This window comes from Chaetodon auriga, chromosome 8, assembly GCF_051107435.1.
Source record: "Chaetodon auriga isolate fChaAug3 chromosome 8, fChaAug3.hap1, whole genome shotgun sequence".
Classification (NCBI taxonomy): domain Eukaryota; kingdom Metazoa; phylum Chordata; class Actinopteri; order Chaetodontiformes; family Chaetodontidae; genus Chaetodon; species Chaetodon auriga.
In genome coordinates, this window is record NC_135081.1 from 6,945,790 (window position 1) to 6,968,386 (window position 22,597).

The 22,597-nt window shown below is 44.3% G+C and overlaps 1 protein-coding gene across 2 annotated transcripts; it reads left to right on the forward strand.

The window, feature by feature from the left end:
* The first annotated feature begins 328 nt into the window (after positions 1–328).
* Positions 329–15,234, forward strand: faxcb (failed axon connections homolog, metaxin like GST domain containing b). 2 transcript variants are annotated; one of them, XM_076736994.1, is made up of 7 exons: positions 329–495; positions 2,166–2,287; positions 4,985–5,120; positions 5,313–5,509; positions 8,955–9,172; positions 11,009–11,125; positions 11,697–15,234. In XM_076736994.1, exons 1-7 carry the CDS (start codon positions 460–462, stop codon positions 12,014–12,016), a joined length of 1,146 nt encoding a protein of 381 aa, XP_076593109.1. In that variant the 5' UTR covers positions 329–459; the 3' UTR covers positions 12,017–15,234. The 2 variants fall into 2 exon arrangements, with proteins under 2 accessions (XP_076593109.1, XP_076593108.1); XM_076736993.1 differs by lacking the exon at positions 329–495 and having other exon boundaries at positions 1,819–2,287.
* The last annotated feature ends 7,363 nt before the right edge of the window (positions 15,235–22,597 follow it).

Here is a 22,597-nt window from a genome sequence, read left to right on the forward strand (position 1 = left end):
AATAAGGGCCATAAGACAATCCTGAGAACTGCCACATATTTCACATTTGCGAGCATAAAGCCTGAAGCGGACAATCATTTCCACACAGTAGATCAGCTGTCTACAATAACAAACGCTCCTGCTGTAATGCGCGCTCCCTAAATTCGCGGGAGCGCGCACCTAATTTGCAGTAGCCATGGCTGCAGTGAAGACCTCAGAGCGGATCACCGTGTTGCAGTGTGCACGCAGGCCACCGGGTCATCCTGTCCTGCTCACACACGCCAGCCCTCGTCGACCTGGACAGACTGTCACCTGCTGGCCGGCGGGAGACGGGATTTCACTGGCATCAAGGTGGCACCGGTGGTGATGTAAGCCGGAGGATCCTCGGCCAAATCTGCTTTCTTCTAAGTTGACCACGTCCTCCTCTCGGCATGCTCGACAAACAGACCCAGCAAGCGCCCGGTGGATTCAGCCGTCACCATGAACGTCTTCATCCACTTCCGCAGCTGCTCCAGAGTGAGTACTCTCCATCCGTCTGTCAGGGACTCAGTCCGGATCCACAACAGGTGATCTGGGACCAGCTTTGATGAAGCGCTAACACACGGATCAACTGGATTAGAAGTTTTCTTGTCTGTGTAGTTTTTAACTGAGCATATAAAGTATATTTCAATACGATTACAACCATTTTACTTTTTAGTAAGTACTTTTTTTCCAAGGTGTTTACCTGTAAATAGTACAAACAAACTTGAGCAGACATCATGGAGGTGGGGAAGAAGCCTCTGGTAGCTGAAGCTGCCTCCTGTCATGCACACTTTGTGTCGTATCGTTGTGTTGTGTTGTTGGCCAATAAGCGCCGCGTCCATCGCGGGGAGCCAGTGCTCTCTCTGGGATGCGGGAGGCTCGTCAGGGCGGGGTGGCTCCTCCACTGGAGCAGACAATAGGCCAGCTGCGTCAAGCTGCCACAGTTTGGCACGTATACCGGATATTCACCCGAGCTCATCTAGAAAATAAAAGGATGATGTTGCCAGATATTTTTATTTCAAACCACCTTGTTATGTTTATCAGTTGGCTATTACTAATAATCCACCTGATGTAAATGTAATTTTATAACATAATAATTACAATATTTGTACAACAAGAAAAAAAGAATTTTAATATAAAGTCCATTAGCTGTTAGCTCTGTGTGAGAACTTGCATTGCGTCTCCTCCTCTTTCTTCCACTGCTTTCAAATTTCCATGGTCAAGAATGAGCTTTCATTCTTAGATTTAATAGCATATTTGTAGAGACCAAGAATATTGAACCAAAGCCCCGTGAAGGAGCTGCAGAAATATGGAACAGTATAATAAGTCAATACAAACTGTTTAATACATATGACAAAATATGAAGGCTGTTTGAAAAAGCCAAATGATAAATGATCCTTGGGTTTGGGAGACAAAACAAGCAATTTGAATGTGCCACTTGTTGCTGTGGGAAAATATGACATTTGTGAAATGACACAGACACAATGATTAATCTGGAAAATAACTGGCCGATTAACTGCTCAGTTAAATAATAGTTTGTGGCAGTCCCATTCAAGCTGCTGTAGAAGTGAATGTGCAGCTGTTGAAAGAGGCAGAGGGCCTCAGCTTCACTCATCCTGCAGATTCAAAAAGATTTCATCATTTACAGAAAGTGTGACTGAAGCAGTGTGAAATGTCAGTATTATTAGTGGTGTCCTTCACAGAACAATGTACAAGTCATCAAAATAACATTACAACTCGACCCCAACAGCGACATTTATTTTTAAACGGTGTGACCGGAAGTCGAGCTGTTGTATCTCAGACTAGCAGCTTGACAGCATTACCTAAAACCTGCAAAGGAAAGCGAGCTGGGCGCTGCTGAGCCTCGTCCTGGAGAGGGAGAGTGGAGATGTTTACTCTGAAGGTTTTGTGGAGGAGAACTCGCCACACCGCCGCCATGCCGTAGACAACTCGCCGGGCGGTTAGATGAAGCCTAACGGGGACTACAGCAGGGAGGACGCGGGGTGGCTGTAACCGAGGGAGGGAGGATGTACTGGGCTGCTGGCTTCGCCTCTTCCCGGCCGTGCGTGGTTGAACTGGGGCGGAATCACAGCCTGCCCCTCGGACTGTGCGGCTCCGAGCAGCAGCAGTCTTTGTATGGCTATATCATCGCCTTCCCTTTGCAGGACTACGGAGGCATCATGTCGGTTCTGGGTTCGGACTCATGGTGGAAGAAGACCCTGTACATCACCGGGGGGGCCCTGCTGGCTGCTGCAGCCTACCTACTGCATGAACTGCTCGCCATCAGGTAGGAAACGCAGCATGGCTAATCAGTTTCTCATCACCACTTTCTTTTTCATTAATCCGTCAGGGCTGCGGCCCGCGGACGCTGACTGACGGCTGTCATTGGAATGAACTGTGATCAAACCATGAATGGACATGCGAGTGCTTCCATAGGATGTGATTGCTGTGCAGATCTCGCGGTGGTTGCTGAGGTTTCAGTCCTTGTTTTCCTCCTCCCAAGGACACGACGTTAGATGGAGGCAGGAAAAAAAAAATCAAATAAATAAAAAACGAGTCACGCGTCCGCTCGTGTGCCCGCTCCATCGGCACCTGAGCGTGTCTAAACGAAGCGCTCCTCGGGCGCTGCGGAGTCAGGGCGACCTTTAATGAACTCTGCAGTGAGATGCTCAGCTGCTGCGCACAAACACCCGAAGAACACTCCTACATTTTCAGCTGCACCTTGTCATGGAGGCGGCTGAAGGATGTGATCAGGCCCCGCGATGTGAGCGTGATTAACTCGGGACAATGTGCAGAGCGGGGAGTGCGTGTCTGTCAGAGGGGGATTATTTTGGGCCAGGCCAGCGCCGGGGAGTAAGTACATCCTGTAACAGTGGCCTGGTAGTGTCGGCTTTCACTACCCCCCCGCGCTAATCTGTGCAACCTTGCATTTCGTGCAGAAACTCAGCTGCCGTATCACGTGCAGGCTGCTGAGGCTGGAGCCGCAGCCTGCCGGCATCATCTGCTCATGCCATGTGATGTGTTAGTCCACACAGGCAACAGCTCTGCCTCTGCACTCACCCTCTGTCCTCCGCATCCCCTCTGCGAGAGCTCCTTCATGCTTGCAGAGCTCGTAAAGTGAGAGTTCAGCAGCACCTTTCCATTGATGGAGACATTAAAAACGGACGGGACACACAGGACAGAGCAGGCTCGGTGCTGCAGCGGACAGAGATGTTCGTTTGTGCAGACTGCACAGACTTGGAACCGTTTCAGCACCACATGATGTGGACAGAGACACAATGAGAGAGTTCAGAGTGTGCCTGACATACCATGTCCACGCTGTCTTCACACCCACGTGCCAGTTTATTAGATACACCTTTCTACAACCAATGCAGTGTGACGCCACAGTCCTGCAGTAAATCCTCCCTGTGTTCTGTTACTTAGCCTACCCTCACTCATATCATCAACTGACAGTCATGAGAAAAATGGCCACTACTGTAAACAAACAAACAAACAGACAAGCAGCCTACTTCACTCTGGGTTTTGTTTTACACTGGCTTTACTTCCTCCATGACTTACAGATCCTACTGATGTGTGTGTAAACTTATCATATTTACTGTATATATATACAGTAATGATAGGTTTGCACACACATACACACACACACACACACACACACACACACACATATGCGTTTTCTCTGATCATATTATAGCTGAAAATAAAGTATTGGAGTGGTGACCCTTCCCTCAGCCACACACTGGTCGTGCACATTGGATGAAGATGACATAATACGGGGAAAGACAAACTCTTATTACACCAATAGGGAAGTGTTTCCTGTTTTAAATGTCAAGGGTTATGTGTAAATAAATGAGGGTGGACGAAATATTAGAAATACGTCTAAAACCTTTACAGAGAAACTGAACTGAGCAGGTTTCTTTCAGGCCTGTTGTATTAGCCTGCAACATTTTTTCCTTGCTGTTCCTAATAAACTGGCAATGATTGTATTATGCATGAAATCATGTTAAATAAGAAGCAGAGCGCATACCGCCAACCCCCTGTTAAGTTATATTCAATTATTCAGACTTGAAGAGCTTGTGATAAAAGAGATGCTGAACAGAGCAGACAGGGTCCGTCTGACTGCCTGCAAGACCGCGCTAAAGTCTCCTTTTAGCATGAACAACATGTGGTGAGGAGCAGGGACACATAGGTTTGGCGTTAATAAAACAATCCACGTGCGTGTTGGCGTGTTGGTTCTGGAGACAACAGGACCTCACATCCGCAGCAGTCCAGGAAAGGCAGACCGAGACAAGGACGGTAGAACAGTTTCTAGTTGCTTGTGTGTGGACGGCAGGCGCACAGCCTGACTGTGTTTGATTAAACCTGGAGCAGTGTGATGACTCATTTAGTCAATAACTTCTATTCTAAGCGAAGCTCTTAAAGCCACTCAGTGATACAGAACTTCAGTATCAGCAGCTCGACTCATTTCAAAGGACCGTCGACCATAAAAACACTTCCTGTTCATATTATAGCTTTGATTTCTGGGGTCGTTTTGGTGAGCAGGGTGTTTTTTTTCCTTGTGGAGTTCAACCAGGACAACAGAATGTAGGTCTGCTCAAAGCTATTGTTTGAAAGTTAATGAAGTGATGCCACCGCCGCTGCTGAAAATAAAAGCGTGCATGTCGGTGGGTGGTTTAAAAACCACAGGGACTCCCCAGGCTGTAATAGACTGCAGGTGTGACCTTTTTTTATCCCAGGAGGGTTTGTTAGAGCCTGGGAAGCTGGGTCCTACTTGGTATTTATCTCACATCCCTCACTGACCCAGAGAACAGGAAGTAACACTGGTCGCTCTCAGCCACACGAGTGACAATCAAGGTTAAACATATTCCCAAACCTCCCAGAAATGATGCCTGAAAAGCAGGAAAAACAACATCTACAGAGTGAGACACTTCATCATTTAGACACCGTCTGTTCACTGAGGATTGTGTCGTCTCCATCTGTGCAGGAAGGAGCAGGAGCTGGACTCTAAAGACGCCATCATCCTCCATCAGTTCTCCAGGCCAAAGAATGGCGTGCCCAGCCTCTCACCCTTCTGCCTCAAAATAGAGACGTACCTGCGCATGTTGGATCTCCCCTACCAGGTGACACCTAGCAGACGGAGCTGCAGGACAGGACAGTGAAGTGCTCTTCGCTCTGGTGTTTCTGACGAGACCGCCAGCTGCTTTAACAGCCTTCACTGTCTTCTTCCTGTCAGTGAAGCTTTGTGTTTTCTGTAATAACGTGTTCTTCATGGTCCAGAAAATGTTGTCACACGGAGCCGTTTGCCCCTGCAGAACTACTTTGATGGGAAGCTGTCGCCGCAGGGTAAGATGCCGTGGATGGAGTACAACCACGAGCAGGCGTCAGGGTCCGAGTTCATCGTAGACTTCCTGGAGGAGAAGCTGGGCGCCAACCTCAACAAGAACCTCACCCCGCAGGAGAGAGCCGTGTCCCGAGCTGTCACCAAAATGGTGGAGGAGCACCTGTACTGGTAAGTTACAGCCGTGTCTTTGGTCTCCAGTGATTTCAGTGGAAAGATCCAATCATTAAGCAACTGGAAGCTGATTTTAAAGGCTGAATACGTCGACTTTTCCGTAATTTGACCTAACAGTTGTGCTTGAGGGATGAGATTCTGCATATACTGACTTGAATATGTACATTTCTATTTTACATTTTCATATTTAAATACATATTTTTAACACATAAACTGTGTGAAGCCGTGTCAGGAACCACCCACGCAGATCTAATGGAAAAACAACAACGTCGCGTTGATCTCAACGGCTAAAAAAAGACACGTTGAGTCTTAGATCTTCATTTCTTCACATTCTTATTGAAGCATTATTTACGCAGCCTTCCGGGCCAGGCTGACTCCGTCCTCGCCGTAAACATTGTGTTGTCAGCCATCCTTCGCCGTGGTGAGTCACTCCAGTACCTCTGGGTGAGAACCACACTGCTGCTAGGAAATGGTTTACCACTCCTCCCACGCCCAGAGAGGCTCGGAGTGTTTTCCATTACCTAAAAGCTCTATCCATCTTCCACCATCCACCCCCCTCACACATACACACACACACGCACTGATCTTACACTGTCTGACCCAGTGAGATGTGACCTATTCTCCTCTATTTAATAATTTTAAACTAACCTCTTAGTCCTCAAATTCAGACCATTTAACGCTTTCATCCACTGTGTGAAGGTGGATGTGACGTGTCCAACCTCACAGGTTAATGTGTTTAGGAAAGTTGTCGTTGGGTAGATTTTATAACACTTCTCTAAAGCTTTAGAGGTCATTCATGTAACCTACATCCTCCCTCCCTCTTTTCTTGCTCTCCTTCCTCTGCTCCTCCACCCACCCTGTGCCATGTTTAGACCACATATAGACCCATTGATTGAATTATTTATGTCGGGGAAGGGCAGCGTGGCGGATTGTTGCTCTGTTCAGGTCCTCGGAGCTGCAGGGTAGCAGCAGCTACTGATGGTGAGGTCATACACGCACGGTTTCCCACCAGCCCGTATGACTGATGCTGTAATAAAAATGATATGACGGGAAACTGAGGAAATAGCAACCGTGGCAGCTGTGCTTTATGCTTCATCCACCACTGCTATCAAACCAGTCGCATCCGTTATTAGCTTTTTGGAGATGAATGACAAACTGATCTTTAAAAAAACGTATCATGTTTCCAAGAATTGTCTTAAAGCTGCACTTTATGTTAACAACGGATCAAATGACTCTGCAAAATGAGAATGGCTTGCTTGATAAATTATGACCCAGCTGCAGTTGCATTCAGTCCTGAGTAACTTTTTAACCTGGTTTAGTCATCAGACTTGTCTCTAGCAGCAGCAGGCAGTGAGATGAATCCACTGTGCACTACCTGTCCGCTACCAAACAGGCAGCATTAGCAGCCAGCCGCTGAACACGGAGAAGCACAAAGAGACAGGTTCCTTTTTCTTTTTAGGAGTCATGGCACAGACACACTGTATCAAATCGACAGATCTTATTCATTTTATGTGGAGCGAAGGAGATCCAGCGCATGATGAAACCGCACAGCGAGACCGGTATCTGAATTTACATAACGACTCCTCCTCAACACACCAGAGTTGTCAAACTAGGCAGCGTGATAAAGTATGAATCAAGATTCTGTTATTGCATCATCTATTTGTCATATAAAAGGTTTTCAGAGACAGATTTTGCTGCACGTGTACTGTTAGGTGTAATATGAGAGTTTGTTACTCAGCCGCCATATTAAAAACAGACGAGCTAAGAAAAGCTCATCCTGTGAGTTGGGTGGTGCGTCCTCGCTGGACTCTGTGTCTGTACCATTAGAGGAGATCAAAACAGAGCTAAGAGACAAAAAAATGGACAATGTCCCCTGTCTACCTCACACTGACTGGCTAAATCTTAATTTGATGCTTTAATACGTTATGTGTGACATATATTTATTTATGAATGAAGTATCCAAACTGTTTTTTCCAAATCTGAAACAAAGGACAGCATTTTGACGGGCCAGATAATATAATAGGAAGTGGGGTGTGGCCAGTGTGCAGTCATCACTCCCAGAAGTAACATAGACCAGATGCTTTGATTCAATTGATATTGAGCGTCCAGTCTGTTAGAGTGATCCAGAGGAGTACAGGCTGGAGACAGAGGCTCCTTTGGGTTGGCCACTACCAGCAGAACAATGACATGAGGCTTCCAGGCTTTCAGACGAGCTGATGGAGAAGCTCAGTCCGTGTTTCCAACAAGGTGGAAGTGCAAGTGTGTAAGGATATAGCAGCTTAATCTTGTTAGTGTCTACACGCACAAGCATTCTGGAACAACATCAACAGAGCAGAGTCGACAATGAACGTACCAAACATCAGAGACAGTTCCTGTTGTTTAATGAGATCATGCTGCTCAAACAGCTGCCTCTTATTGGTTTCTTCGAGCAAATCTTTCATGGTCACAAAAGCGGAGATGCAGAACAATAGAAGTTGAGTCGGGGAGGGATTTTGAGGCTTTGAGTCGGGCTTGTTTGCACACATAGACAAACCACATCTCTCTGTCTGCTGCTGTGAGATAAATCTCTGCCTGACATCAGGATGTAGCTGCTCAGCTTTCCTTTCTTTTAACACAAGCAAGAGGGAATCTGAATCCGTGCTACGCAGCATTAAGTGAGTGCTTTGTTCGAGAGCTTTTAATCCAAATCTGTAATGGAATTTCTTGCCTGTGTGCACAGTCACCTTTTCTCCTCTAACCTGTGAGCCAGCGATAGATTCCCAGCGTTTCCTCAGGGACGTAACAGCGGCATGACAGTTCGAAGGGGTTGAATATATGATAGTATCTCCTGGCAGCGAGCTGAGAGCAGTGCAGCTGATAAATGGGCAGTGGGACGGATGCGGCAGTCCACTTTTATTGATTAGGATGAGGTTGATTGTCAATAGACACAAAGCGTTGTTGGTAACAGGACACAGGGGCTGAGTCTCTGATTTAAACATTATTGTTGACACCGCTGTGCATCCTGCACCGTCCATTCATGACGGGCTCACTTACTTCCTGTTTTTTCACAGCTGGACTTGCTGTGCTGGTGTCAGGGATAGCTTTTGGTATCCTGAGATGATGGCTACTCATCATGTGTTGCTAAAAATAGCCTTGGATTAGAGCTTTTTGAAGAAATACTGTATCTAATTTGGCTTGTGAGGACTCAATGGCAGAGAACAGACGACGTGTGCTCTCAGACATCCAAAACCTTTACAGACCTGTGCTGAACAACACTGAATATGAAAAGCTCTGCCATGAGAACAGAACTGGCCACAGACTTTTATTATAGTTACGACCAAAAAGATCTCTGGTTCTGGAGTCTAAGAGCCTGAATTGCAAAGATATCGTGAATTTTATTGTGACTCTTTACAGTGGACCAGCAGCAGCCTTTTGATGTTGTCTGCTGTGTGCGTTCTCTCAGGACGATAGCCTACTGTCAGTGGGTGGACAACCTGGAGGAAACTCAGAAGCTTCTGGCAATGAGCGGCCCTCTGAGCGACACCCTGAAGTGGCTGCTGAGCCACCTGAACGGCAGCATGGTGCGCAGGGAGATGTACGGCCACGGCATCGGACGCTTCTCTAAGGAGGAGGTCTACGCTCTGATGGAGAAGGACATGAGGACACTGGCCACGCTGCTGGGTAGGAAGAGGACTCTGTGTGTGTGTGTGTGTGTGTGTGTGTGTGTGTGTGTGTGTGGATAACACTCTTAATGCCTCATCTCCAAACCTTTGGGCTACCACTTTCCTCATCAAAGTTATGAGCGGGAGCGTATGAGGGATTACCCAAACTCTGTTATATAATGTGATGACAGAGTTACAAGATTTCTTATTTAGAATAATAGAAAAACATGCATCTGTTACCACAAGTCCTTTGTCATGAGAGGGAGAGTTCTGTGTTTGTTTCAAAAAGCACTGAACGGTCTCACATGTGTTCATAAACTCAGTTTGCAATCCTTTACAGAAAAGGTGCTTTGTTGTTTTTCTGTAAAATCCGAAGGAGATAGCCCAAAGAAGTTCATGTGTTCAGCCGGATACAGGAAATATTCATGTTGGTGTGAATGATGTTGAAGTGTGTCTGTACATTTGCATCAAGATAATTTGTGTTGGCATTGCCAGGCCTAACGACCAGAGTAAAAATAGTTGGATGCCTCTGGCAGACTAATGTGGTGTAATGAAGCATTAGTGTTAATGACTTATAGACTTATTTCTGTTAGTTTTTCTTAAAGGGCTATATGTTTTTCTTTTTATGGGGTTTATCAGTGTGAGATATTCAGTTATGCAGGTTTAAGTGCCTTTCACTGGGAAATTGGGTTGGGATTGAGGGACAAATTACACAAATTACTTCACAGCACATATGCACAATAATATACTGTAACCTGGGATGAAAAAGCAGAATTTACAGTAGATACTTAACGTACTGTATGTTCATGGAATTAAGTTGTAAATGTGTTTCACTTCCTTGCAACATACCAAAGATGAATGAAAATGTGAAGTTGTGGATGTCAGCCATAGTGATATAATATGCAGTTCAGATGGAAACAAAGAGTCAGACGCTGGAAAGAAAGTCATTTGCATCGATCTGTTTGGGCCATTTCAACGGATGAAGACTTGTTGTAAAACGGAAAGTTATTCCCAGAGTGAAAGCATCCGTGCACTCTGACAACACACAGCTTCCCCTCCAATGTTTTGCTGTTCCAGACTCAAGTGCATGCGAGTGTGTGATTCTAAAATCTGCAACTGTTCCAGCTTCAAGATGAAATGAGCCTGTTTTGAAGTGTATTATCTGAAGGGATGGGAGGCAGAAGATCATTGATTTAGCATAAATTACAACGCAATGTTTGGTTGCACTCTGTTACATTAACAAAAATGAAATGTTCTATGATAGATTTCAGTGTCGGAGGTAACGTGTTATTATGTAAAACAATAGGAAAGTGATTCCCAAGCAGGCTGCTTCTGCAGCTGGCAGGGCTACGTGGACAGATTGTGTAGCTGCCCATATAATTTGGAAAATCAGAAGTCATGATTTGAACGTTTGAACTCATCAGCTAAAATTAATGGTTAAACAGCTGAAGTACCTGTTAGTAGTAGTAATGGATACATAGAAAATGGGTTGAGATAATTAGCTTAACGTCGTGGATAAATAGTAGAAAGATGCAGCTTCTGCCACTTTAAGTGTTAGTGTAGGACATTAAAGTGTATGAAAAAACTTCACCTCAACATACAAATTATAACAGTATCCACTTTCAGTGGTGTTGAATGAGAGGCTGGTGTGTCGAGTAAAAAAAAAGGTTGGGAACCACTGAATTGGAGTATTCAGGTTATTTTTTGGCTTCTAATAAAGAGGTTTATTTGCAGTTCACCATCATTAGCATGTTTATTTCCATATTTGTTTAATTAATTTCAGGCAATAATTGAAAAATGGTGGAAATTTCTCTGCATCCAATCTTCAAATTTCTCTTTATTTTCTGTCCTGTAGGAGATAAGAAGTACTTTATGGGCTCTAAGATCTCAACATTAGATGCTACAGTGTTTGGACATCTAGCCCAGGCGATGTGGACTCTGCCTGGGACACGACCAGAGCAGCTCATCAAAGGTCGGTGCAGCTGTGAAGTACTCAGACATGAAACTGAGTATTCTAATAATAAACTCAGTAAATTAAATACTTGAATTTGATCATTGCACATTTACTGTAGATACTGTTGTTTTAGTTTGTCATTCCCCTGTCTGCAGTATGTAAGCATCATCTATGTTGACATTTACGGTTTGCCTGCTGGTTTGTCATGGTCAGGTGTATTTATCGGTTTGTGCCACTAGATGGCAGTAATATTCTTCTGCAATGCAGTGTTGCTGACACAGGCTTTGATTGTTGCTTTCTCATCTTGCACAGAGTAGGAAACACTCGAGTCTCTTATCTTTTCAGAGAGCGAAATGAGAGCTTGTAGTATCACAAATGAAGATGTTGTTGTTTTGATTCATAATTAAGGATGAAAGGGCTCATAATGAAGGGATAACACAAAATATGTCTCACAAAATATCCCAGATGTGTTGTCTTCATGTGTATCAGACTCAACATGTCAGTAAGCACCAGTGATGCCTCCTGCTGCTTTTCACTGTACCTGTAAAAGCTTGTGCATGTGAACCTGCTGTGTCTGCTGTCTCTACAGGAGAGCTGATCAACCTGGCCATGTTCTGCGAGCGGATGCGGAGGAGGTTTTGGCCCGAGTGGTTTGTGGAGGTGGAGGATCTTTATTATGACGGAGACAGTGAGAGCAGTGGCGGCGGCTCCCCTACAGGCTTGCTGGACTTTGGCCTCTTCTCCAGGACTGACACCCTGGACGACAGCGACGGCAGCAGCCACTCAGCCGCACACACGCACACACACTCCCCTGACTCTGACCACTCGCTCTTTGACTCAGACGTGGGCACGGGATCCGACAATGACATTCAGCTTAAGGAGGAGTTAATGCCCGACCTGGAGGTTTGACCCGAGAATGGCCGTGATTGGCTGATGGATTGAGGAGGCGGGAATAGTTGTCTCGGTTAGCTTGACAGATCTGGCAGTGTGGACAGGTTGCCAGACAAAGCTCTCACAGCTGAAGAAACTACTCCAGCTCCTCCACCCCAGTACTCGGAATGATATCCCCTCCTGATGGACAGACTGGGTATTAATATGCAGAGCATACAAACTGAACCGCATCATACACATGCTACTGTATGGTTTCTCCCCTCCTGTAACGTCAGAACTGTCCCCGTGGCAGCTTCTCTTTGCCTTATTTGTCTCATCCCAAGATACAGAGGCTGGTGTCGTGAAAGGTTAACGCAGAGGAAACATCTCATCTCATGAAAAGTGTGGAGATTACAGAGGAGTGTTGTAGACAAGACAGGTGGCACTTCACTTGCTATGAAACGATGCAACTAATCACCACTCTGCCATGTGTCTTAACGCACAAGCCCATTCGAACAGGTGGAGATTGATCATGTGGCTAAAAGGAACAGCTGCTGTGTCTCAGCTGTTAACCATCCGTGTGCTGGAGAGGAAACACAGATGACACTGAGTGCCAGACCGTGGCTGATTGATCCTCGTGTCATTTCCTGTATGCTACTGTATGTGGGAAGAATCTGTATCGAAGTGTGATGTACTCCATGTCTCCATCAGATCACAACCTTAGATGTACTTGTAGTCCTAAATCAGAAGGAGAGACGAGCAGATTTGTGCCTGTTTCATTTACCCGTTAGCATCCTTGTTTCTCTCCATTTAGAAATGATTTGCTTGCACTTTGTTTTTGGTGAAGTGGGAGCTTCGAGTCATTGATTTTGGTATAAGTAAACAGCTGTAATTTGTATATTAGACCACTAGATGGAGTCAGCAGCCAGCCTGATGCCTCCTTAACTCCCTAACATCAAGGTCAGTCCACCCTGATGACCTGCAGTCGTTTAACACAGCAAATGATTCCTCCTTCAGTCCTGAACTTTAATATTGTGGTTCCCATTCATAGGTAACCTGTCAGTGTGTGTGTAGGTGTGTATGCATGCGTTCGTGCATACTGCAACAAATCAGCCTTAGTTCTCTCAGACTGCAGTGGGTGGAAATAGTCTGAAACCTTTTTTGTTGTGATATAATTTCTTATCAGTGCCACTGGATTATTCTTTCTATATGATCTTACGTGTCAAATATATATTTTTTTCTTAATCTTTGTTTTTTTTATTGCTCTCAAAGAGAGAAGTTATTTTGCACTAGTGGAAATTTATTTTCACCTTATTTCAGTGGGAGCAGTATGGTGTAGAGGGAAAGAATAGACTAGGCCAAATGAATGGGAAACATAAACGTGTATATCAGTAGTACAGGACGCTGAGTGTTCTGGTCATGATTGTGCTGGGAGGGGACTGTGCTGCTAATGTCAGCTGTGTGTATGTGAATATTACTGGGTGTGAATGTCATCGATGAAGCAGTTGATGACGACACTTTTGCAGAGACAGTCAGAATTACCAAATCAACAGAACTAACCGACGCTAGTTTCAAAACCTTTGGTTTAAAATGGACCAAAATGTCCCGGCTGGTGTTTTGTCTCCCATGGTGGAAGTGATCGTCATGGCAGTGTGACTGCTGTAAAAAGATTGTGGTGCATATAGACTAAATAGGACTTGTTAAAGGGTCAGTTCACCCTATTTACAACAAAAAACATGCTCTCACCTACATCTAGTGGTACTGAGCCACGCCAGTAGTTTTGGTGTAATGTCTCCAGGTTTTCAGGTATATGTGTCTGTAAGATGCCTCCATACATGGGATGGAATTTTGTTTGTTCATTTGGAGTCAGGTCTGGACTGCAGCCAGGCCAGTCCAGTGCCTGAGCTTAATATGAAGCCACACTGTTGTAACACATGCAGATTACATCTTAGCACCATCTAGTTGGAATAAGATGTTGTCTAGATGGCGACACGTGTTGCTCCAGAATCTGTACATTGCAGCATTAGAGGGATAATTCAGGTCTTTTGAAATAGGGCTGTTTGAGGTACTTATCCATTAGTGTATTGCCTACAGTAGATGGCGGTTGGCACAGCCCCAGTTTGGAGGAGAAGCAGCAGGAGCACCAGGGTGGGAAGCTAAGCAGCAGTCGTCATGGCGTGCCAGCTGCCATCTACTGCAGGTAATACACTGACTATTGACAAGTGCCTCAAACAGCCCCACTTCAAATAATCCAAACTATCCCTTTAAAGCTGCTATAACCAGTGTTTTTATATTAACAAAAGATCAAATGACAGTGTGTAATGTGAACCCACAGGGAATTATCACTTGATTCTGCAGCTTTCCTCAACTCTAGGGAGTGCTTTAGCGTCTTCTTCCGTGTTTTGGTTTTATGGCCCATAGCTTTATTGGTTTGGTTCACTCTCGGTGCTCTCATCAGCATCATTCTTAAACTCAGCACACAGCTGTTTTAATCAAGAAAGCTCTAAAAAGCCACTGTACACTATCTGCTCAGCACCAAATGCCAATAGGCAAAGTTAGGGACTAGCTGGTGAACATAGTTCCAGTGTTCAGTGGCTTTGGAGACAGATATTTCCCTCTGACCAAAAAGCAGAGTAAGTATTTATCAGGTTGCCAACTCCAAATGAAACTAAACTAATCTGGACACCGAAGCCAAAACTATGTGCATGGCTACACACCAGCACTTGGGGTAATTGACAAGATATGGTTTTTTTTGCAATTTTGGTGAATTGACCATTTAAATGAGAAGCCTGGACAGATACTGGGCTGTAGGTGAGTTAGTGACAAAAGGACAGCGTTTGATTCAGATACTGGGACTTTAGAGACCACCTTCTTCCATCATGTCGTCCTGTGGTTCGCATCCCGACCCACCCCCGCCTGGGTAAGGTGCTTTTCAGTCGCCTCACCCAGGCTGGGCATCTTCTACAGTTGGACTGCTTTAATCAAGCCATATTAAAACTAAATGTCTTGTTATTGGAATCATGTCATAGCATTACTGCTGGGGTAATGTAAATACTGTATGTGTGACAACGTGTACCGTACTGTATGTAGAGCTGACTGACTGATCAAACTACCTATGGATGTGTAGTCATAAACTGGAGCGACTGGAGGATTTCAATAAAGAATAGCTGTGATAATTTTAAACAGGCCATGGTTATGAGTTTAATTTGCATCCTTGGCATGTGTCTCATGTTAATAAAAGGGTGTTGGTGTCATAACGCTGCTCTATTGAGTTCTGCACTGTAGTTTAGTAATCATAATAGCCCCCAGATTGTGTTATATTGTCATACTTCTAACTGTATTTTATGTATGTGGTTGTGTGTTTTCAATCAGGCTAACAAGTCAGATCATTCGGGTGAGTAGGAGGACTGATTAAGACTTGGAGGCTGGAGGCGAGACAGGAGGAGAGAGGAAACGAAAGAGGAGCAGGAACTGGAAGAGGAAAAGTTACATGGGGGATGAGGGGAAAAAAAAATTTGGGGATAGGGGGAAATTGGGCCAGGGCAAAGAGGCAAAACAAAAGGTGGAAGTAACCAGAAGCAAGAGGAGAAGGAGGGATAAAGAGGAGGAGAGGAGCAGGTGGTGGAGAGGAGAGAAGGGGTGAAGAGGCCAGGACTGAGGAGTGAAGAGATAGGGGGAAGTCACTGGGGAGGAGCAAAGAGGAAAGGAGCATCAAGAGTTTTTGGAGGGGAGAGATGAAGAGTTAAAGTTTAAGAGGAGGAGGATGGAGGCTGCGGAAGGGAAGGAAAAGGAGGGAAGTCGATGGGGAGGAGAAAAAGTCTGAAAAATAGGAGTGGGAATGAGACGAGAGGAGAGAAGGGAAGAGAGGAGAGGAGGAGGAGGCGGCTGGGCTAGGGGCCCGGGGAGGAGAAGCGAGGGCCACGGATCAGGAACCAGCCTCCCGGGGGACAGAGCAGGTGCAGGCTGTGAGCAAGGCCTTTGGGCCTGAAGGGGCTGCCAGAGCTTAAAACAATCTGCATTGCTCCTTTTTTAATTTGGCTCTCTGAACAGCCCACCCTCCACACTGACTGTCTCTCCCTCTCTCTGCTTAACAGATCAGCGATCCACAAAGAGGGGTAAACACACACAGAGCAAAATTAAAATCGGAACTCCCCTGGCACAGCAAAACAAATTAGAGCAAACAAATTACAGAGAGTCAACACACAAACAGTGGAGCATCTGTGGCTCTCCGGACTACTGGAGCCAGTGGCTACCACCACCACCACCACCACCACCTATAGTACATGTACACAATAAACTCTGTGTCAATCCTGGGCTACATGCTCTTAACATACCCTCTTTGCAACACTGTGTTCAAAACAGTCCTGCGTATGGTTTTGTTTTGAGCATCGTTTTCAAGAAACGTCTTTCGTCTTTGGCACGTTTAAAATCAGCTGCAGAAGGTTTAAAAGGAGACTTGATGATTGGTGGAGCTCCAGTATGTTTATGAGCATGTGCGTGTCATTAGAAATCTACTGTAGTTCAGTCTTGAAAACTGTTTTTTTCTTTTTTGTTCTGACTTTTGAATGTAATACACCTGCTTTCTCTGTTGCTAATGCTAATGCTAAAGCTTTTGTTGAGCAATGTTTTGAGCTAACTGCTACATCAGTGTGCTGACAAAGTTACAGTGATAATGCTAACAAGCTGGTGCTAACAAGCTGGTGGTCCGCATGGTAAACAGTATGTTTACCATGCGGACCACCTTAGTTCAGAGTCTTAACACGCTAACATTTACTCATCAGCACTAAACACAAAGGCAGTGGTTGATTTGGTAATGAGGTGTTGGACAAATTTGAATTCTGACCCCATGATGGCGCAAGATTCATCCTGTAGAGGACATAAATGGCGGTAGCTAATTGTATGGCAATGCGTCCAACTGGTGTTGAGATATTTACCTCACAACTAAAAATGTCAACCTCATGGGGACTCAAGAGGAAAGGGCAGCAGTAATCAGGATTCATACTCTAGGAACCATGAATGTACAACATTTTATAACAATCCATCCAAAAGCTGTGAAGATATTTCCGCCTGAACAAAAGTAGTGGAATATGCTAATATCAGTGAAAAATATACATGTGCAATGCTCTGATGAAGAGTTGCATGTTTTGCTGTTTTTGGCACACAGCACCTTCTTGTGACACCGTATTAGGGCCACTTTCAAAGTCACAAAGACACACCACAGATTGCTTGCTGTGTGTTATGCCCAGAATCACCATTTTATCATAAGCATCTGGAATTTGCCTGGAGATGCTACAGGTGATATCCTTGCATCTGTGCTTTGTGTAAGTCCTGATGCACAGAAAGCTATCACCTCATCCAAATCAGTATGTTGTTGTCTTCTGAATAGGTCCAATTCACGGTCAAAGTCCGCCAAAGTCCAAATGCTTATGGTACGCTGATTCTGTGCTAAAATCACGAGTATTTCCTTATTGTTGAATCCGAATCAGAATTAAAACCGTCTTCACTGAACATACTAATAAACATCGGTCACCTGATGTCATATTTAAATTTTTGGTGTAAGGCATTATGATCATTGCTTTCACGGGTCATTTTATCAAACTTTAGGCCTTTTACTTGGCAAAAATGGTCTCAAAAAGCAGTTTAGGACATCAGGTCCTTCTGTGTAGAACAAAAGTAATTCCAAACATTTCTCATATTTGACATTAGTAACATATAAGATTAATGTTACTATGTTATGTGAACACAAACAAAACAAAATGAACAAGAAAATCACAAATGACGTCTCAGAGTTAAAGCCATCTTTTTAACATACATAAATCCTAAAAGTGTGTTGAAGGTAAAAGCATTTCAAAACTGAACTCAGATTAACTGTGCTGTGAGGTTTCCATCAGGGGGTCCATGTTCTTTTTTCAAATCTTTCTGATGCCTATATGTTAGGATCTGCTCACCTGTCTGTTCCTAGTGTTCTCCTGTTCCCCTTTCCCTTCGTGTGTCTGCTCCCTTGTCTGTCTGGCATGGCTGGGCATGGTCTCCTCCACTCTCTGCTGTCTCTTGCCTAATCACCTGCGCACCTGCTGTGCATCAGGCTCATCAGACCAGCAGTATATAAGTCTGGCTTTCTTCATCGCTGGTTGCCAGTTTGTCCTGATCCTTTCTGTGTCAAGTGTTTTTTGGCTTTTGGACTTCCTTTAGTGTTTTCTTTCTTTCAGTGTTGACCTGCCACATCCAGTGTCCCACTCTGCCTCTACCCCCACAGTACTGTTTTCCTGGTTAGCTCATCAAGAGTTCAGCTTTAGTTTAAGTGACTTGTTTAATCAAATTTTCTTTTTTTGTACCCTCATTCTGTCTACCGGTCTGCATCATTGAGTCCAGTAAATTTTGCAAAAGCGTAAGCTTAACACCATGTTCTTAATAAAGCATCTGCTCTTCCTGCTGTGAAGTGCTGGTTTCCCATGTGAAACTGTCCTGTGATCATAAGCTTTCTTCAGTAAACCTTTTCACTTCAAACTGCACCTTGATCATATTTTTAACAACTCGATTAGTAGTTTGTTTCATTAAATTTTTGTGGTGTATCTGAACATAAAAACAAGAGTAGAGGTTAACTTAACCATCCCAGTTCCATTTCTTTCCACTGTGGAATACCCTTGTTGAAAAATAAATCCTGATAGACCTCAGCTGTACTGACCACCTCCTTCACTATACAGTAAGTGTGGTAGGGACAGTCCAATTCTAGCAGAAAAAGTCATCAGGTGGAGGCATTGGGATGGTCTGAAATAAATACAGTGTTCTAGCGAGTCAGGAAAATCCATCTATTAGTAAATTCCATTATTTCCTTCATCAAAGTTTCACAGTTAAATTTGACACAACTTGTATTCCAACATATGTAAACTGATCTGCCTCTTTGAACATGGAGGTCTCCTCTGATAAGACTTGCTCTGTAGAAACTGGACTTGGTGTTACTGATTGCATATCCTGAGACGTCACCAAACGCTTTTATTAACTCTAGCAAAGCAGAGATAGTTCCACTTTGGTGCGAGATAAACAAAATAACATCATCTGCATATAAAGAGAACTTACGTTCAGCTTGTGCAGTTGTTATTCCAGTGATTTCCATATGTGATCATTCAGATAAAGGAGGACATGATAGTGGGGATAAGGGATGTCCCTGAAGGCATCCACTTTCAACTACAGTTGATTTTGATGTATTTCTGCTGTAAGACTTAAAGATAGTGACTGAATTCATTTTAGGAATGTATTTCCACATCCAAATTGTTCCAACATATTGAAAGGAAAACGACACTACACTCACCAAAACCCTTTTCAGCATTTAAGGATAGGAGGTCCTAAACTTTGAATGATGTTGAGAGTCTTCCTAATACTATGGAATCCTTCAGATCCCAACATAAAATCCTTTTCATCCCTGCACTGTGTTGCGGTTCTTGTGGCCATTCTTAGTAAAATGTTTGCACAGGATTTGGAATTCAGAATTTGATAGACTTATTGGTCACTGCTTCCTGGTTTTGACAGTATTTGTGCTCCTGTCACTGATTTAGGTAGACTACCATTATGGTTTCAGTAATTTTGTTTTACATTTTTTATGCAGGTCTATTTGGAGCTCATCTGGTCCTGCCATTTTAACAGATTTCATGCCATCAATAGCTTTGCCTGTTTCCTTCTCTTAAAGTTCTGCTTCCAGCTTCTCCATGAACTCATCAGAAATAGTTGGAATATTCATAAATTAAGGTTAAGGTTTAGGCATGCTGTCTGCTCATTTAGTCACTGTACAGCACCTACTTATTGCTGTCATGCAGTAAACACAAGATTGTCTCACACACATGCAGCAAAAGTATATGAGAGTATTTGAGCTGGGGTGTCCAAAAACCTTTGGCCATATAGTGTATATTATAGCATAACTCCATTTGATATTGATAAAGTATCAGTGGTCTGGCTCTGTGCTGTGACGTGACACATAAAATTAATAACATGAATTCACTACATGCAGGTTGATGGTTCTAAATTTTTCTCCTTTATAGAAAGTAAGAGCAGCTCGGAGTCCAGTGATGTCTCTGTCAGGAGTGAAAAGCGACAGACCAGAGTTAGGGTTAGGGTTAGGGTGCTTTCTGTCCCCCGCGCTCAGAAAACACGGGGGCCAGAAAACGGAAAGCCTCCAAAGACAAAGACTCCACCAGGAAGAGGCAGAGGACCACTGAGCCTGAACCCAGGTTAAATGTGTCAGAGAGGAAAGTCACAGACAGTGAGAACGGACAAGAAAGAGACAGAGGGTCTCAGAACTGGACCAGAGATGTGAGGACGCCACCTCATCCTCATCCTGGCTGAAACACCTATGAAGAGGTGCCACCACCACATCCATCACAGTGGAAAGCAGCAGAGAGTTCGAAGCTAAATGTGACCAGCAGAGGCTGCTGGGTGAGGGCGGCTTCGGCTCGGTCTATGCTGGTTACAGCAGAGCAGATGACTTCTCTGTGGCAATAAAACACAATCCCAGGAGTGATGCCATATGTGGAGACGTCGCTGAGAATGGGATGGCGCTCCCTCTTGAGAATGATGGACAGTTGAGAAGAAGGATCAGTAGAGAAATCTGCAGCCATTTCCCTGCTGTATTATTATGATCTGGACCAGGAGCTCATCCTGGACAGCTCTATGGATTTATCAAAACACAGCACAGTTAGGCTGCTGATATTTCAGAGCCATGGTCGGGTCCATAGATTCTAACTTGCACAAACTTCAGTCTTCAGCGTCACCTTCAGCAAATGAGTCTGTAAACTGTGGTGGCTATTTACAGAAGACAGCTTGGGTCATCTTATCTTTCATTTTCTCTTTCATTTTTTTTTTTTTTAGCTTTTTTTTTTTCCATATCTCATCATAACCAATCTAAATGATGGTCAAACCTATCAAAATAAGAGCCAGCTTGTAATAAAATGTTCTAAAAAACTATTCTTTAAGAGTTAGTGGAGCAACTAAAAGTGGAAGTTACATTCTAACTCACTGTGCATGCACTGTACACCACAGATCTTAAACAGCACAACTGTGCAGTTCTTGTCGGCTGTTAGTGTTTGCAAATTAACACAACTATCTCTTTGTGTGTATCATGTATTATTTTGCACTCCCAAAACAAGGAAAAGAATGATATAATTAGTATCTACGGGTAAATTTATCGAGTTTTGTACTTCTCATGTATTTCATTTGTTACTGTGTTTTTGTGTGTGTGTGTGTGTGTGTGTGTGTGTGTGTGTGTGTGTGTGTGTGCGTGTTTTCCTTCTTTGTGTGAGCTCAGTTGGTCTTGGCTGGCCCTCTCCCTTGGCCCTGTGGCCCCTCTGGCCCTCTGGCAGTGGCTATGGCCTGTCCATCTGCCTCCTACTGTCTGGGTCTGGTGGGACAGGGGCAATGGAAGACCCCCCACAGCCCTCTCAAACCTCCCCCCACCGAACACCCTCACCAGCCCCCAGGCCAGCTGCTCAGGCTCCAGAATCTGCAGAGTGCTGCCAGGTGGGCCCCAGGACATGCAGTTGGATCCCTCCACATACACACACGTACATGGAGGAGCACACAAACACACACACACGCTCACAATACCAACACATATGCTCTGTAAGCCTCTCTACAAATGGAAGCCATTCAACACACATGGTTACACGGGTGGCCCACATGAAAAAACACTTCCTCACACACACGCACACACATCATACATGTGTGCCAACCCTTTAACACACAGCCTTTCAACGCTCAGGTGTTTCCCACAGCACCCTATAATAGTCTGAGTTCACAGGGGTGGGACACCAACAGGTGGCGCTGTTTTCTTTACTAATTACAGCTTTATTTATTCATTGGCATGTGAAAGCTTCCAGATGACTTTGGCTGGCCCGCTCATTTACAGGATAAAAGCCAATGTGTGTGTGTGTGTGTGTGTGTGTGTGTGTGTGTGTGTGTGTGTGTGTGTTTCCCAGGACGCTTTCTTCTTTCAAACCATCACCTGCCTTTTAGTACTCATACTACTGATTTGTTCTTCCTGTGAGTGTTTTCTTGACTGGAACAAAATTAATTATGTTAGATGAGATATTGTGTAATCTGTAAATTGTCTACCAATGCCAGAAGCCCCCAGAAGGATGCTTATGTGGTTCCTGACCTCATGATGATAAATTTGCAGGTGGCGTTGTATCTGTGTCACAGAGCCACAAGATGTTGTGTATAATAATAGTGTATCTTCCAGTTCTAAGGTCCAATGCAGAGTTCTGTAGGGATCAGTCATTTGACCACTTTCGTTCTGTGTACACATGCAGCCACTTGGTCACATCTCCACAAACAACTACAGCATAAATTCCACTATGATGGCGACAACACACAAATCAGCTTCCAGCTTGAGAGAGCAGAAACTGCTTGTCAGGAGTTCATCAGTGAATGTGTAACAACTTCCCACATTTGATTGTCCAGAGGACTGAAATGTTGCTTTGTTAGTCCTGGCCTCGCATACATCAGTTTTCATGGAAACCAAAATCCTCTGACATACTTTTATAATAACAAGAGGTCTTCATTTGCATCTGCACTGAAAATAAATGGAAAAAAAAAAAAAGTTCAACAGAAACTCACTTAGCATATAAATCA